The sequence below is a fragment of the Mustela lutreola genome, chromosome 6 (assembly GCF_030435805.1).
Source record: "Mustela lutreola isolate mMusLut2 chromosome 6, mMusLut2.pri, whole genome shotgun sequence".
In the NCBI taxonomy this organism is placed as follows: domain Eukaryota; kingdom Metazoa; phylum Chordata; class Mammalia; order Carnivora; family Mustelidae; genus Mustela; species Mustela lutreola.
The window spans coordinates 154,821,529-154,839,770 of record NC_081295.1 but is presented as its reverse complement, the minus strand read 5'-3'; the positions used below and the strand labels follow the sequence as shown (position 1 = coordinate 154,839,770).

The 18,242-nt window shown below is 41.3% G+C and overlaps 1 protein-coding gene across 2 annotated transcripts; it reads left to right on the top strand.

Moving 5' to 3' along the window:
• The first annotated feature begins 3,411 nt into the window (after window positions 1–3,411).
• Window positions 3,412–17,970, top strand: C6H6orf62 (chromosome 6 C6orf62 homolog). Of its 2 annotated transcripts, none has more exons than XM_059179483.1 (5): window positions 3,412–3,606; window positions 7,203–7,379; window positions 8,860–8,982; window positions 13,379–13,513; window positions 16,560–17,970. In XM_059179483.1, the coding sequence occupies exons 1-5, from the start codon at window positions 3,565–3,567 to the stop codon at window positions 16,683–16,685; spliced, it is 603 nt and encodes a 200-aa protein (XP_059035466.1). In that variant the 5' UTR covers window positions 3,412–3,564; the 3' UTR covers window positions 16,686–17,970. The 2 variants fall into 2 exon arrangements, with proteins under 2 accessions (XP_059035466.1, XP_059035465.1); XM_059179482.1 differs by lacking the exon at window positions 3,412–3,606 and adding an exon at window positions 3,627–4,988.
• The last annotated feature ends 272 nt before the right edge of the window (window positions 17,971–18,242 follow it).

The following is an 18,242-nucleotide window of genomic DNA, read 5'->3' as shown; positions in this document are numbered from 1 at the left end:
ATGTTGTAGGAGTTGTAAGTACTCTTGCTAAAGGTAAAAGGGTTAGCCATAAGGAATTGTCCATAAGATTGATTTATCAAAGATGCCTACTGATGGGGCGCCTGGGTGGCTCAGTGGATTAAGCTGCTGCCTTCAGCTCAGGTCATGATCAAGCCCCGCATTGGGCTCTCTGCTCAGCAGGGAGCCTGCTTCCCTTCCTCTCTCTCTCTGCCTACTTGTGATCTCTCTCTCTGTGTCAAATAAATAAATAAAATCTTAAAAAAAAAAAAAAGATGCCTACTGAAGTAAGAAAGGCTGGGTCTTGGAGATGGGATTCCTAGCTTATTTGGAATCATTCATTTTAAGTAGCACACTGCAGCAACAATCATGCCTATGGCCAAAAAAGCCACGAGGTTGGAGTTTCAAAGAAAATCAGGGGCGCCTGTTTGGCGAAGTTGGTTGACCAGCTGCCTCTTGGTTTCTGTTCAGGTTGTGACCTCAGGGTGGTGAGATTGAGCCCCATGTTAGGCTCCATGTTCAGTGTGGAGTCTGCTTGATATTCTTTCTCACTCTTCCTCTGCCCCTCCCACTTATGCACTCTTTAAAATCTTAAAAAGAAGAAGAAAAACAAAAAAAAAAAAAAAAAAGAAAGAAAGAAAGAAAGAAAGAAAGAAAATCAAAGAGCAGTATTATCCTGGTTTTAAAACCTGGGATGAAATTCTGATATCGTTATTTGAACAGAATCAATCCGTAGAGAATATGTATTTTCCTTATATACTGCTGCAGTTTCCTTCTGTTAATCCTCTAACACTGAGATGACAAGGACAATCAGTAGATTGGAGAGCAGATTACTGTTGGATTGTCATGTGAGTCTTGGTAGGTTTTTGCTTTGCCCTTCGGATTTTGTCCCCACAAGTTTTGTGAGGATGGAGATTCTAGTTTTATTAGCTGCGTGTGCATCCATCCCCTGACTTGTGGAGAACAGAACATCGTCTTGCCAGTTGCAGCCCCTGGACCTCTGCTAACTGGAGATCCCATCTCGTTTTTACTTTTGAATCTTGGTCTTACAAGCAAATGTAACCTATATATATTTCTACTGATGAGAATTTATAATCTGCTAGGACAGAAACAAATGTTTGTGGTAGAAAAAAAGACATGAACCAGTGTTAATTTTTTTTAAAATCTTTTTTGGGGGGTAACCAAATGTTAAAAACAAGTCTTCATTTGTGATAATCTACAATTATCATCAGGATGTGACTGCGAAAGTTGACCAGGGAGCCTCTAGCAAAATGTTAGCTTCATCTTTTCAAGATTAGCCGTAATTTGGAAACCGCAGGAATTTCATCCTTCGATTCGGGACAAGAATTTATATCGGAGAGTGGCTCCCAATTATTCTTTTGGCTCACGGGTGTAAAAAAAAAAAAAAAAAAAAAAAAAAAAAGGTTATTGCAGGTAATCTATTTTGATTTTTCCAAGGGAATGGCAGTAATTGGAGGACCCAACAGACTTCTAAATTTGACGGCCGTGAGTAGTTCGTAGCGGAGCACAGCTTTGCTTCTGTCGAGTATTGACCTTGGCTGGTCGTTGACCTACAGCTGCGTTATCAGCGCACCAGGGCTCCAGGGCCTCCCGAGCCAAGGGCGTGCGAGTCAGCGAGCCGCAAACGCGCAGAGGTAGCCGGTCCGTCTCCTCCTAAGACGGTGAGCCACACAGGGGGCCGGGTCTGAGGTCCCGGCGGATCCCAACGGAAACCGCCTCCCGACCCAGGGGGCGCATTCGCGGGTCCCAGCGGCCGCGCGCGCTCCGACGGCCTCGCTGACCTTCCGCAGAGCCGGCGGCCCGCCCGCCCTGCCAGCGCACGTGGCGAGGTGGGGACAGAGCCCCGTGGGACCAGCGCAGGACCCTCCCGGCAGCAGCACGCTGCTGACACCCCAGGCGCTGGAGGTCACCCGTCAGCCGGTCGCGGCAAGATCCTGCGGGCGGTTAAACGTCTAGCGCAGAGGGTGACGCAGAAGGCCCCCCGACCTTCCCACGTGCGCTTTCTCTCGCCCCCCCACCCCCCACCCCGCCCCCGCCTTCGCCTACTCCCCGCCCGCCAGCTCTGCGCGGTCTTCAAGCCAGCCCTATCCGCGGGAACGGCTCAGACCCCGGAAGAGCGACTCCATCCGGGTGCTTTGTCCGAGAGCGAGGGGGGCGTGGCTTTGTGACGAAGGCGCGGGGAGGAGCGAAGAGCCAACTCCCGAGCTGGGACAGCCTGCGGGAGGGGGCGGCGGGCGTACGGGCTGTCCCTTGCCACGCCCCGTGGGCGCCCCGTACTGCCCGAGAGGGGAGTCTCTGGCTTCAAACTGCCTTCTGAGGCGGGAGTTTCAACGAAGACGTCTGGTGTCTAAGGCTCCCCCTTTTCTAAGTCTCTCCATACGCTCTCCCCCTGCCCGTCTCTCCTCTCTGCTTGAACTGGCACGAAACACTCGCCGTCTCCAGCCTCCCCTCCCCCTCGCTGGGCGCAGGTGGTGGCGGCCCGCGCGCCGCGCAGCCGCAGACAGCACTGGGCGGTGCCGCGGAGGGGCGTGTGACGCAGCGGCCGTCGCTGCCATTTTAAGTTGTTTGTTCTTGCTTCCCTTCCCAAACACGACTCTGCCCCGGACCCGGGAGGCGCCCGAGGCCGCCGCCGTTTCCGCAGCCAGCGGTTGGTGGGAACGAGGCTGTGCCGCCGCGGACGCTCACCCTCCGCTTCGGCTTTTGCCCCTCCGGGTCTCCTCGACCTACCTTCCTGAGAGCCGGAACCCGACCGCGGGGGGAAGAGAGACTCGAGAGCAGATGCTTGAACTGAAATAACTTTATTTTGGGGGGTTTGCTTCGCTGACAGACCCCTTAGCGCAGGGCTCCCCTCCCTTCCCTCCCCTCCCCCTCCGCCGCCAGTACCAATCCTACCCCTCTTTCTCCTCCTCCTCTCTCTCTCGCGTCCGCCGCCGCCTCCGCGTCCTTCCCTCCGCCGCCGCCCGGGGCGCCGAGCCAGACTATGGGTCCCAGGTGGGGGCTGAGCGGCGGCAGCAGCGCGGGCGGCCCGGTCACAGTGCGCACTGCAGCGGGGATGGAGGGGCTCAGTTGGCTGGTGGTTTTCTCTTGACATGGCTCCTGCCCGTGCTGCGAGCAGCGCCCCCGCCGCCGCCTCCTTTTCTGCCGCCGCCACCGCTCCGCCCGCCGGCTGCGGCTAGAGGGCCCGCACCCCGCCCGAGAGTCGGTCCGTGAGTCCCGGTCTCCGCGGGGACAGGGAGGGGAGTTCCCCGTCACCCGCCCCCGCCGCCTCAGTTCCATCCCCTGCCCCCTCGGGAAGCACACTAATGACCCCACCCTAAACTATCCAAACTCGGGAAACATGGTCTGTTCAACGTGAGAGCGAGCTAATCCGGAATCCGGGAACTTAAGGGTCTTTTTTTTTTTTTTTTTTTTGGGAGGGGGTGGGCTGGGCATACTTTCAAAAAAGTAATTAATATTAACACAACTATTTTCTTTTCTTCCTACTGGTCCTTCCCATTTACCCTCTCCCGCCTCCTCTACCCGGGCGGGAATGGTTTCCACGATGAAATGAGTGAAAACCCGAGTGATCCTGTGTCTCCCGTGGTGCGAGTGAGTCGCTGCCGCTGAAGGCAAAGGGTGGGGGTGGGACCTGGGGGGGTGGAAGGCAGGTGGTCCCTGGGCACTGCCTGGGATCCGGGAGAAGAACCCGCCACCTTTGCCTCAGCAATGCTCGCAGGAAGATAAGTCGCACTCCCCACGATCTTGAACGGGGGCAGATTCCTAGGGAAGGCTCCCTTGGGGAATGTAGGACTCACTGCAGGGCTGAGGGTGTTGGGATCCCGGGCATTAATCAGGTCTAACCACAGAGCCGGAATAATAATTCTATCGTATTCTATACCCCCTTTCTCTCTGCCATCATGATTTTCCATGGCAGCAGCATTAGCAGCCGCCTGAGGGTGAAAATGTGGGTGATGGGGAAGTTGGTAATGACTCCGCTGTTTTTTCTCATGGCTCCTTTGGGCAACAGCTGTCCGCCCCCGGTATACACTGTAGTTGATTGCAGGGAAACCCTGTACCTCTCCCCTTCCTTCTCTACCGATTTTGCACTTTTCTCTTTGCTCACCACCAAGTGTAATCAATAACAAGCACTGACAGTTCATAGCAATAGTGAAATCTGAAATAACTTAAGAATTAATTAGGTACTACGGCCATGGATCTGGCTGGGTAAAATCCAATTGGATATTTCAGTTTCATTCACCTGCCCTGTTTTGGTGTTTTTTGGGGGGGGGTTTGGGGGTTTTCCTTTTTCCCTTTTTCTTTATAATTTTTTTTTTTTTTTTTAAATTTTGGTATTTGGAAAGCAGGGATCATCACACTTTGCCTTCCCCGTTCCTTCTCATAATCCCTTCTCTAAAGAGGGGTGGGGGTAAATCCATATGGATTTTAAGGATTGGACTGGTGTTAGCTGTGTTTTATTGCACACCTAAATCCTGATAATAGGCTTTTCATTTCCCCCCAAAGCCTTTATTTTGGCATTTAAGCCAGATGTGTTTTCCAAAAAGTTAGTTCCAAGTATTTTCTCCTCTCTTTCTTTCCTTCCTCCCCTTCCTTTTTCCCATAACCCCAAACGTTATTGTCCAAACATGACTGGACAGCAGCTTTTGTTTCTTGACCCTGTAATATGACAGTCTGCTAATATTGCCAGGAGGTGCAGTTTTTGGGTTAACAGTCGTGATTTTTAGCTATTCAATCATATTAGCAGGAAAAAAAATGACTTGTTTCTGTTGTACTTGAGTCTTAAGAAAAAGTGCCCATAGTTTAGTGACAATTTCCAAAGGCTTTAGTACCACCTGTATTTCAAAATGGGGGACCCAAACTCCCGGAAGAAACAAGCTCTGAACAGACTACGTGCTCAGCTTAGAAAGAAAAAAGAATCTCTAGCTGACCAGTTTGACTTCAAGATGTATATTGCCTTTGTATTCAAGGAGAAGGTAATTTAAAATTCTTAATGTGAATTAGCACAAGTGATTTTTGTAAGTGTATATTAAGTTATTTGTTACCCGTAAAATAACTGCTTATTAGGTTAAAGAGTGGTTGACAGAAGTCTACATGTGTGCTTTAACCTGAACCTTCCCGGGTAGTTCTCTGCATGTGTAGTTGTGGTATGACTGCGAAGGGAATGCTCGAGTGCTCCTTGGTTTGGAAATCCTCTGTAAAGCTCGGTAGGGTCCCTTTTTAGGTGACCTGGGGTGAGCAACATTGTAAAACTTCTCATGTAATGTTTCACAAGAAGTTTCATTTATGTGGAGTTACATAGAGAACATAAAGCTGAATTTAAAGACTGTTTATAAAGTGGGATATTTGAAAGTGGTGAATTAGAATCAAAATGTTCACATGCTAAAAGTAAATAGTCTGTTCAGCTTCATGCTAAAAGTACCTTTTCCCGTGGTACATTAGATGAAATACAGTACTGTTAATTTTTAGGAACAGTTACATACTGAAATGGTTTATTTGTGTTTAGAAGTGCAATTTATTAAAATTCAAAAGGACCTGAAGGGGAAATTTAAATTTTGAGGGGGGCTGGCGAACATAATCAGAATTAATTCCACGATTAAATAGCAAGTAATGAGTTGTGAGTAGTCACAGAGGACATGATAAAAGCAGTATATTTCAGCGATCTTTGACGTGAGATTAGGTTATGAATATAAGGAAATACTACTTTGATTTTTGCACCTAAGTTGTGAGCTAATTTCAGGATAGACATACATTCTTGGTGTGGTATGTACTTAATGTTTGGAAGTTTTCCAAGTATTTATCCCACTCTTAACTCTTCTAGAGGTTATTAGTACAGGCATACCTCGGTTTTACTGTGCTTCACCGTATTGTGTGTGCTCTGTGGATATTTTGGTTTTTTACAAATTGAAGGTTTGTGGCAACCCTGGGTTGATTTAAGTCCATCAGTGTCATTTTCCAACAGCATTTGCTCAGTTTATGTCTCTCTGTCACATTTTGGTAATTCTTGAAATGTTTTAGACTTTTTATTGATGTATTTGTGACAGTGACCTATGATCAGTTACTACAACTTACTGAAATCATGGTGGTTAACATTTCTTAGCATTATTTTTCAGTTAAGATATGTATATCATTTTTTTGGACATAATGCTTATTGCACACTTAATAAACTACAGTGTAGGGTAAACATACTTTCTATATGCAAAAGATTAATTCAGCTTCCTATGAGACTGACTTTATTGCTGTGGTCTGGAACTGAATTTGTGGTATCTCCAGGGTATGCCTGTATCTAAGAATGCTCTTAGCAGCTTGAGTATAGCATTGTAAAGGGGTTTCAGACTGGTTTGTATTAAAGTCATTGTTCCAAGATTGGGTAGTACAGGGAATTTATTTCTCCATTTTGTCGTCTTGTTAATATGTTAACTGCAGGAGTGATACGATCAGGTTTTAATTGAAGATATTAGAATGTAAGTTCACTAGAAATCCAAGACCGAGGTGGTGAGATGAGTTCTTTACATTTATATTAAATACCCCAAGTTGTACTGTCTAGTTCTTTTAACACTGTAAAACCCAGTTTTTACTCCATGAATGGACAGTATGCAGACAATTGTCCTGAGTAGTTCATGAGTTTTATAACATAAATTGATGAGCACTTGGTCACAAGTAAATTTGAAACTCAATTTGGTAGACTTTTTTTTTCTTGTTTCATGTATTGACAGTTATTATATAGTATCTAAAAGGAGTAAAGAAACTTGACCCTTTTAAGGAGTTAAAAAATGTTTAATTTATAAAGCTTTGTTAACTGCTGAGATTTTAATTTAGCTGCATATAGAATCAGTTAAATGAAAGTACATCAAGAGTAAGTCCCTTTTTTTTTAGACATTAGGTATGTCTGGTGTTTGTTTCTCATAGTGTTTAAGAAACATTGTTCATAATAAGTTACCTGTTACGGATACCATAATACTATAAAACCATGCAGTAAAACATTCTGATAATAGCCTGTTTGTGTGTGGTTGGGGTAATGGGGCTCAGGGAAGTAAGAGGATCCACCTATTTGAAAATCTATACAAAAATTAACTTGGTTAATAATTTTGCTGAGTTAGTATAAAAGTACCTGATGTTGTAAAGTAAACTGGGTGTTAAAAGACAATGTGCTATTGGTGGGTTAATACACCTTTTCCCCCCCCTTTTAGAAGAAAAAATCAGCACTTTTTGAAGTGTCTGAGGTTATACCAGTTATGACAAATAATTACGAAGAAAATATCCTGAAAGGTGTGCGAGACTCCAGCTACTCCTTGGAAAGTTCCGTAGAGCTTTTACAGAAGGACGTGGTACAGCTCCATGCTCCTCGATACCAGTCTATGAGAAGGGTAAGTTCCGTTTTTCAGTCTCAATTTGGTAAGTTTTTGTGAGTTAAACTTGCTCCCCCCGCCCCCCAAGTATGCATACTTGGTCACAAGTCTCTTGTTGACTTCAAAATCTTGGGGTGCCTGGGTGTCCCAGCAGGTTAAGCCTCTGCCTTCGGCGGTCATGATCTCAGGGTTCTGGGATCGAGTCCCGCATCAGGCTCTCTGCTCAGCGGGGAGCCTGCTTCCCCCTCTTTTCTCTGCCTGTCTCTCTCCCTCTTGTGATCTCTGTCTGTCAAATAAATAAATAAAAAATCTTTAAAAAGTTGACTTCAAAATCTTAAAAAAAAGAAAAAAAAAGTTGGCTTCAGGGGCACCTGGTGGCTCAGTCTGTTAAGCAGCTGCCTTCAGCTCAGGTCTAAAATCTTTTTTCTAAAAAAAAGAAAAAGTTGACTTCAGGGGCGCCTGGGTGGCTCAGTGGGTTAAGCCTCTGCCTTCGGCTCAGGTCATGGTCTCAGCATCCTGGGATCAAGCCCCATATCAGGCTTTCTGCTCAGCAGGGAGCCTGCTTCCTCCTTTCTCTCTGCCTGCCTCTCTGCCTGCTTGTGATTTCTCTCTCTTTGTGTCAAATAAATAAATAAAATCTTTAAAAAAAAAAAAAAAGTTGACTTCAGATAAAACATGGATAAGTTTTCCTCTGTGGTATTAATGCTGATAATGGTGTTTGTTATTGCTGGGAATAATATTTTATATTACTCTTCATTAGATTTTTCTTTTGTGGGGAGAGAACTAACATCATGCTTGTTATAAAAAAGAAGCTTAAAGTAGAAGGAATTATTGTTCCCAGCTTTATAAACTTCTGTAACTCATTGAAAGTTAAAATGAACATACTTGAACAAGACATCCCCATAATTACTGGGATTGGGAAAGGCTGAAGATAACTGTGTACTGGTGTGAAAGAGGTTTATTAACCTTTGAAAATTAATACACTGGACTAGGGTAATAAGGAATAAGAGTGGAAAAATAATTTTCTGTATTAATAAAAATAGCAATTCAGCTGTAATAAGAATGTGAGTAGTAGAAGACCCCTTTGCTTAAATATTAACTAGGTTCTGATTTCGAAAAATGGAAATAAAAATACAGGGACTTCACAAGAAAAAAAAATGAGCTTTCGTTGTAGTTTTCACCATGTGCTGATTAATTTAGGTCGTACTGTGAGGAATATTGGACTGGTTGACTGGGTGGACCCTACAGGATAAAAATTAGAATCAGACCATGAGCTATTCAGGAGATATATATATATATATATATATATGTATATGTATATATATATATGTATATGTATATATACAGTCCTATTACGTTTTGGTATATAAAATGGTGCATAGTGGACCTTTCGTACTTTTGAAATGTTTCTATAGTCAGACCTATAATTCGTGACATGTCTTGTTACAGCTTTGTTTCTTTGAAAGTAATTTTTTTTTTCTTTTTTATCTTTTTGTAGGATGTAATTGGCTGTACTCAGGAGATGGATTTCATTCTTTGGCCTCGGAATGATATTGAAAAAATTGTCTGTCTCCTGTTTTCTAGGTGGAAGGAATCTGATGAGCCTTTTAGGCCTGTTCAGGTATTTTATTCTAAGTGTGGTATGCACTAAGTGAGTAAAAACTCCTGGGATAAAAGCAAACAAATAACTCCTGGGATAGGGCCTAACATAAGAAAAATTTTGGGAATGTGCATTATACTAATCAGTTTTTACTTCATGAGTTACTCCCATCTGTTTGACTATTGTGCTGCAAGAGGAGAAGGCATTGGGGGACAGAATCTCTTGAGAATGAGTGTGTCTTTAAAATAATGGCCAGAGAAAATATTTCAGGGTAGATGTTTGTTGATGTGTAGAAGGGCCTATGAATGAAATTGAGAAGATCTCTCCCCTGTACCATACACACTCCCGAAATAATATATGTAACCATCCGGCTCTCAGAGGAGTCTAGTCTAAGGAATGGCTTAAGAAACCCTTTTCTGGGAGCACCAGGGTGGCGCAGTCACTTAAGGTTGTGATCCCCCAGGGTCCTGGGATCGAGTTCTGCATGGGACTCCCTGTTTAGCAAGGAGTCTGCTTCAGACCCTCCCCACATTCGTGTTCATTCTCTCTCTTGGCTCTCAAATAAAATCTTCAAAAAAAGAAAGAAATAAGGAAAGAAACCCTTTTCCAGGGGTGCCTGGGTGGCTCAGTCGGCTAAGTGTCTGCTTCTTCCTCTCCTTCTACCCCTCCCCCATTCATTCTCTCCCCCCCCCCCCCCAAATAAAGTCTTTTAAAAAATAATTTTCCAAAAGTAGATTTGTGTATAAAACTATACAGGAGAGAAGTAAATCTGGTAGTGGTTCTTAAGTAATCTTCCTTCACATTGACTTCTGACTTGACATTTGATGTATTAGTTTCTAGTTTTTAAGAGCATACGCCCAATATGTATGGGCGTATGCTCTTAAAGTGATCCTAAATTTATTTATAATACTTTATTTGTATAGGAGAGAGTACTGTAATATCCACCAAAATGTTAGTTGTGGTTAGTTCTAGGTCAGGTGTAGCTCATTTTTCTTTTTTGTTCTGTGCATATGTAGGTATGTACATCTATATTTCATAACTCTACAATGATGATACTTTGGTTTATAATCAGAAACCTAAATAAAGACATTTAAAGATCACTTTAAGCATACTATACTACATATTAGAATGCCTGTTTTAGGCTAATTGCTTAGAAACACGAAAGTTAGGGGCGCCTGGGTGGCTCAGTGGGTTAAGCCATTGCCTTTGGCTCAGGTCATGATCTCAGGGTCCTGGGATCGAGTCCCGCATCGATCGGGCTCTCTGCTCAGCGGGGAGCCTTCTTCCCTCTCTCTGCCTGCCTCTGCCTACTTGTGATATCTCTCTGTCAAATAAATAAAATCGTTAAAAAAAAAAAAAGAAATACGAAAGTTATTGAAAAAATTTTGTGTTCATCTGTTACCATGAACCATCTTTATGGTGTTTTTGTGTATGACAGACAAGTTGGTATACTCCCCATGGTAATGTTCCTGCACATCGCTCAAATTACTGTTCCTCCTCCTAAGACTCACTTGACAGAAATAAGTTCTAAAGATAACATATAGCCTAAATAGAGGTTGAAAGTATTATATATTTATATCTGTCTTCAATGGGCACCATCTGGCTCATGTGAACATGCTGGAGAAGGGAAGTTGGATATAAAAAAGCAAGAAGGCAGGAATGGTAAGGAATGTTTATAGCTGCCAGCACACGTATTGCATCTCAACTGTAACTGCTCTCCAGAGGCACTCTTAGGATTTTTATTATTATTATTTTTTAATTCCGAAATCTTCATTGGAAAAATTTTGGTCCATCACTCGTTGTATTTTTTAAAATTTCTAATACTCTATCTTTCCTTCTGAGACATTTGGGATAGTATAATAGTATAATAGTCTTGTCTCAAGTTAAGTTCTAACTTTTGAAATCATGGCTGCTTATTGAGTGTTGCCTGTGCTAGGCTATCTCCTGAATACTTTATATACATTTAATCTTAGTCCTTATAAGAGTTATGTAGATAGGAAGCTCCTTTTCCAAAGGAAGAAACTGAGGCAGAGTTTAGGTAAATAGCCCAAGGTCATGCAGGTAAGTGGCAGTCAAGACATAACTCCTGTAAAGCTTGTGCTCTTAATTTGCTACTCTCTTTGTATTATGAAAGCCTTAAATTACGGGCAGAATGTAAGCACTATGTAGGATAGAGGTAATATGGTGTAATTTTAGAGTCCAGCTATAGGAAAGAAGTACAGTGTAAAAGATGAATTTATTTCCCCAGTAATTTAAAATAAATGAATATCCTGAATGAGAGGCTTGAAATATAAATAATTTAGTTCATAAGGCAAGTGAGAAAAGGAAAAGTAAACTTGAAAACTTTTTTTTTGGTGTTGAAGTATGTGAAATGAGATTTAGTAAGAACCACAGTAAAGGTTGTTTTTCAATAATGAGTTTGTGCTATATTCAGGGTATTAGGGAGTACTGGGAGGTATTAAAATATCTCTTATTTCCTCTGTATCCCTAAATGCTCTTGGCTACAAATTAGTTTTTCATCACACTATTCAAATATTTTGTTATTCTGGGCATTGCTTTCATGCCACTTGAATTAAGAGTTTTCTTTTTGGTGTACTATTCCTTCCCGAATCTTTGTATTTTCACTAGGGAGACAGAGTAGGAGCCAGGGCGGAGAATGAGGGACAAGTAGATTAACCGATGAGCACAGAGCAGAGCCCAACACTGGGGCTAGATCCCAAGACCCTGAGATCGTGATCTGAGCCAAAGTCAGATCCTTAACCAACAGAGCCACCCCTGCAGTATTTTGACTTTGACACAGTAGTGTTTATGTTGGTTCTGTTCCAGGAATGACATTTCCCAAATTACCTTTTCTTAGTGTTTTCCCCAGGGAAAATTACTGTCTTCTTTCAAGGCCTAATCCAAAATCACATGCTAATACTGTCCATAGTGTCCACTGTGTTTGTTATTTCTCCCTTCTTCACATAGCACTTTGAAAATACCGCATTTCAGGGTTTTACAAATGATGACATCTTATTCTAGGAACGATCCGAATCAAGTTAGGTTTTATATTTGCATGTGCTTGTCCTTTTGGCCAATATAAGAGCCCCTTAAGGGTGGAATAACCTTATTCATATTTTTTATTTAGTTCCTTTCATATACAAAGAGTGCAATAAATATTTGTGCAAAGGTACAATTGAATATTATTTACACAATTATATGTAGGGATAGTGTATCTTACGGCTTACAAGAAAAGTTGGGTGTTAAAATTCTAGATAGCAGGAACTGATGAATTTTCTGTTAGTATTTACTGTGGTTTTTGAAATAATGGGAGAATAAAAATGGAGTCAAATGGACAGTTGTTTTTTTTTTTTTATGGTTCAACAATTCTTAAAGAATTGTTGATTCTTTAAGAGTTGTTCCCTGAATTCCCCAGTAGTCTAGTCATTTCACCCAGCATTTGGTCTCTGCAGACATTTTGTGGGAGGATAGAGTTGATCTTCCTACGTTAAGAGTAGAAGAGTGTTCTGATTTGGTAATAGTTCTTCATAACTTAATTTTTTTAGCCTGAGAAATGTGCATAACATTTTAAAAAAATTCGAGGGGTTCATATATCCTCCACCCCATCTCTGTGAGGACTGGAACTGTATTTCAGGTGTGGGCTTTAAAGCCCACTGTTGCATTCATTAACTATTCTGATGGGTTATAACCCATTTATTTTACTGGAGAGGAAGCTGAAGTTTAGAAAAGTTAGGGGATATGTACAAGGTCACATAAGTAGTAAGATGGACAGCTAAGATCCATGATGGGTGTTCTTTGTAAATAGAAAGGAAGCGGATGTTACTGGCTTAAAGTACTAAGTTGGGAGTCTCGAGCCAAATAGGCTTGAAAAGTCTGGTTTTAGGGACGTCTGGGTGTCTCAGTTGGTTAATCATTCAACCCTTTATTTCAGCTCAAGATATTCATCTTGGGGTCCTGAGATTGGACTCTGCAGGGAGTTTGCTTGAGATCTTCTCTCCCTCCCTCGCTCCCTATCCCCCCAATCTTCTCCCCCACCTCCATATGTGCACTCTGTCTCCTTCTCTAAAACAAAAACATTTTACAGAATGGCGTAAAATCATTGAGAATTAGGGTCGAGTCACTCTGATGAAGTTTTTCTTGGTCAAATTCTATAATGAAGTGGTATCCAGTAGAACATTCTGTGATGAAGGAATACATCTCAATATTGACTGTTAAGAATGGTGGCCACTGGCCACATGGGATTATTGAGCATTTGAAATATGGCTAGAGTTACTGAAGAATTCAATTTTAAATTAACGTTTAGTGAATTAAATTTCTGTAGGCACAGTTGACTCCCATGTTGGACAACATAAGGATGCAAGATGTTTCAGGTGGGATAAGGTCTTTGTAGTTACATGTAAATGTATTTCTGCCTTAGGCCAAATTTGAGTTTCATCACGGTGACTATGAAAAACAGTTTCTGCATGTACTGAGCCGCAAGGACAAGACTGGAATTGTTGTCAACAACCCTAACCAGTCGGTGTTTCTCTTCATTGACAGACAGCACTTGCAGGTAAGCCTTGATTAACTACTTAACAACTTGTTTGAAAAGCTTACTTGTTAGCAAACTGTTAACAATTTGTTAATTGTTAACAAATTAACAATATGTTAATTGTGTTTTGCCACTTCAGCACTGCATTAATTTAGAAGTTATTTGAAAACCAAATAGATATCCTGGGCATCACCCTAGAACAGTGGTTCCCAAGTTTTGCTGCATAGTAGAACTACCCGGGAGCTTTTAAATGTCATAATTCTAATAAGCAATAGAGTTCTAAAAATGCCCCTGTAGAGCTTTTCTGATGTACAGTATGGTCAGCAGATCATAACAACAGATTCTTAAATAGGTAGACTCTCGTGCCCTACTCCAGTCCTGGTTGGTCAGAGAATCAGTGTTTCGAACAAAATCCTTAGATAGGTAGTAGCACATTATATTTTGAGAAGGTTTGGCCCTAGACCTTTTAAATAGGAAAATCTAAAGGAGCAAGGTATGTCTGTGTTTAGAAGATCCACGTGTGTTTTAAGTAAGCACTTCCAGTTTAAGCAACCCAGGCATTCCAGATTATTTTTTATTCTCAAGAACGTTTTTTCATTATTATAAACTTGAATATCCTCACTTGGAATTTATAACAGATACCTTGTTACTTAACCTTAAAAATAGCATTTTAATTATCATTCATTCAACAAAGGAGTGCCTACTTACTGTGCCTGGCGCTGTACAACAGTGAAGAAGACAGAAATCCTGTCCACGTGGATTCCTACTCCATTGTGGGGGAGGCAGTAGGGCAGAACAGTATGTAATCGGTGAGCGCTCAGAGGAAATGGGTGCGGGGTTGTAAGCTGTTGTGTGGGAACCCTGATGGTGCCAGCAGAGGAGGCCTCTATGAAGAGGAGTTGAAGTAAAGGCTTTTAGAAGAGTATGTGTGGTGCTAATTTTGCCCCCCCCCCCTTTTTAAAGATTGTATTTATTTGTTTGAAAGAGAGCAAGAACAGGGAGAAGGGCAGAGGGAGGAACAAACTCCCCACTGAGCTGGGGCCTGACATGGGTGGGGGTTGATCCCAGGACCCTGAGATCATGACCTGAGTCAAAGGCAGATAGATGCTTAACCAACTGAGCCACCCAGGTGTCCTTAATTTTGCATTTTAGAGCATGGGTTTCTTTTTACTTAGAGTATGTAAGGCAGTAAGAAAACACAAAGGTGAATCATACTATTGTGTTCAAGGGGCTGAGGACCACTGGGCAAGATTACACACTGACTTTATCTTGTATCTTGCAAGACTGAATCTTGTAAGAAAATGTTAAGTAAATATGTTATAGGTACAAATAAGAGCTGTGGGAATTACAGAAGAAAGTTGACTTCAGTTCGGGGCATTTCATAAAACAGAAAAACCATGACGTGGTTGAGTTTGGGGGTTCTCTTTTCCATTTCTTCTTTACCTTAGCTTTCTTAGTGGTGGATATTTTTAAGTGGCTTTGTTTTTCATTTATAACTACTTGTGTAATTTGAGTAAATTTATTGAGAGAATACTGTATAGCTGGCTATTGACTTATATTATGGAATCCACAGCAAAGACTTTGAGTCTTAGAAGATTTAATAATGACTGTATACTAATGTAGACTTCATTTTCCTACAGATACCTAGATCAATAATATATAGAAATGACAGGTGACTTGAAGGAGTTACTTTGTTTAAATAAGTAGTAAGTTGTCTTCTGTTTATATCTAGGTCAGATGTTTTCTGTGCTTTATGAAGCAAATAGCTTCAGTCCTTTTAATGAAAAGAAAATTGTAAGCTCATAAACTAAATTTGCATTGTAGGTAGGGTGACCAGCAGTCTTTCTGTCTAGAATGCCCTGGTTTTTGCACTGATGTCCCAAGTTCTAAAAACCTCAATCCCCAGGGCAAAGTGGGATGGCTGGTGTCACTTTCATTGTAGATGGATTTGGTCTTCAGTGCTCTTAGGTCCCCCTTCTTTCAGGTTCCTCTCTTGATCTTCGTAAACCGGAGATGTTGCTGTATTTGTGCTATATAGAAGGAGGGAACTGATAGAGTGGCCAGCCCAGAGCCTGCTACGTACCTGAGGCAAAGAGCTTTACAAGTAGGAGCTCACTTAATCCTCACAACATGTGAGCTGTAGGTTTTATTACTCCCTGTTTCATAGGTGAGGAAATCAGGAAACTAAAGAACCTGATCTAGATCATCTAGCAGAGATCTCGTGCCCTTTATTGTAACACAAGATGTGCGAAGAGAGCTAGACCAAATAATTTTGGTGGGCACGTGGGTAGACAGGCACATTGCTGGAGTCTGGATTCTAATCCACATGCAGCCTTCTACTGGCTCTGAAATCTAGGATCAGTAACTTCTGTGAGCATGTTCTTTGTTGAGTAAATGATATGTAAGGTTGTCGGAACATTGAAAATGAAAAAAAAAATGCATCATGTATCAATTCATTACATATATAGACTGCTTTTGCCTTTTTTTAAAGAGGTGTTGTGGTGGAAAGAAGTACTTCGAAGGCGGATCTGGGGATAGCTTCCATTTACTAGCATTCTTTGCCATAAGTCAGATGTGAAATAGTAATGTTGTATCTTTGCTTTCTTCAAGTCCTTTACTCCAGGTTATGCTTCAGTTTTTTCTTTGCTACCTGTTTCATACTGTTTCGTTCACTTCTACCCTGACCACATTTGTTGTCTTTTCTGTAAATAAACATCACTTCACACCTCTTTTTGGATCAGTCTCTGTGAAATGCCTTTAAACCTTTCTTTCCATTAGCAAGTTGTCCATGGTTGACTTTCAGGACCTTAAATTTTTTATTTAGAATAAATTCTCTAAACATTTACTTAGTTTATAATGTTTATTCTTTCTGTATTTTATATGGCAAGGTTTTGTCTTCCTGACCAGATTGAGATCCCTGTGGGAACAGACCATAATTTATTTCCTTATTCTATATGCTTTGTTACTGTGTTCTTAAGTGCTTAATATAATTGTGGGAGATTGATTTATGTGACAGTTGATCACTTATGTTAAAGCCTTATTAAGATTAAAATTATTCCCCTTTCAGACTCCAAAAAACAAAGCTACAATCTTCAAGTTATGCAGCATCTGCCTCTACCTGCCACAGGAACAGCTTACCCACTGGGCAGTTGGCACCATAGAGGACCACCTCCATCCTTATATGCCAGAATAGAGTGCTGACCAGCAAAATGGACAAGATCACAGAGTGCAGCAGCATTTTTTTTCTTGTTTTCTTACACTTTATTCTTTCAGAGTTTAAAGAAAATGGACTCATGCACAGAATACTATGCATTTTGAAACTTGTTCATCCTGGATTTTTTTTTAATTTTTTTTTTTAATTGTGTCTCAGAACTTAAAAAAAAATTAGGTGTCTTCTGCACGGACTGTGTGAAAGAAGATGCTTTGCATATTTGCTGCACTGCATCAGCGTCTTACTAAAATGTGAAATGAAAGGACTCTTGTACACTGAAATGCTTAAAATGTATCTGAAAGCACAAGGTGATACTCATTTTTGATGGTCTTTCCATTTGTGCTGGTTTTTGCCTCTTTGACATCTGTCCTCAGTATTTAGAAGGTGAGAGGTGATGGTAAAAGGTATAAATAACATTTGAAAAAACTTAGCTTTGCTGTAATCACCGTCGTTCCAGAGCACTGTCAGATTCATTCTAATGACCAGAAGTGGTTGTTTAAAAAAAATACGTATAGATACACAACCACGGGAAAGAAATCTTTAAAAAAAAAAAAAAAAAGCAAGCATCTCATTGTAGGCATTCTTGCCTCATGTTTTACTGGGCCATGTTTGTTTCCTGGTACTCATAAATGTATGTATTTTATTTCCAGATCTCTTTCCCCAAGTTACTGTTATAAGAGTATTCTGCTGAATGTGGATACAGTTTATGCTCATTGAGGCAGATCTGGAGTCTGAAGTAGCTAAAGCAGCTATGAAAGTGAGAAACACACTCATAGCTGCAGACACCGTGATAGGTAGAGGACTTGTTTTTTTTTTTGTTTTTTTTTTGTTTTGTTTTGTTTTAAAGAGGAGATTTTTTATTACAAAGAAAATCCAGTGAATTGTGCAGAAATACTGGTTTCTACACCATCCTAAAGGAAAACTTATGAGGGTTTTTGGAGTAGAAAAAAGTTACTAAAGTTGGGATCTTAAATTGTTTAAAAACCATTGAGTGTCAAAGCTCTAAAAGCAGAACTCATATTGTGCAATGAACATAAGGAAAGACTACTGTATAGTTTTTTTTGGTTTTTTTCTTTTTAATGAAGAAAAGCTTTGCTTAAGGGTTGCATACTTTTATGGAGTAAATCTGAATGATCCTACTCCTTTGGAGTAAAACTTAGTGCTTACTGGTTTCCAATTGTATTTAGCTTCTGGTTGGAATTTGAAAAAATGAAAACCTAAATAAAATAGGTGAAAGTTCCCTGACTATTCAGGTGAATACACAAAACTTGAAGTGGTAACTTTTTTTTTCCCAAGTCAATGGGTAGGTGTTACTGATGACCTTGGGGGTTATTTTAGAGTCCACAGCTAAATGGCAAATTCAGAAGGACAGAAATGGCAGGTGGGTTTGTAATTTCAGGACTAAGAATCAAAGACATTTTGTCAGCTTTAACAGTTAGCGGGTTGGCCTTGTTCCTTGCCTCACTGAAGAGAAAATTAAATTTTAAAGTAGGCTCTACACCCAACGTGGGGCTCGAACTCATGACCCCAAAGTCAAGA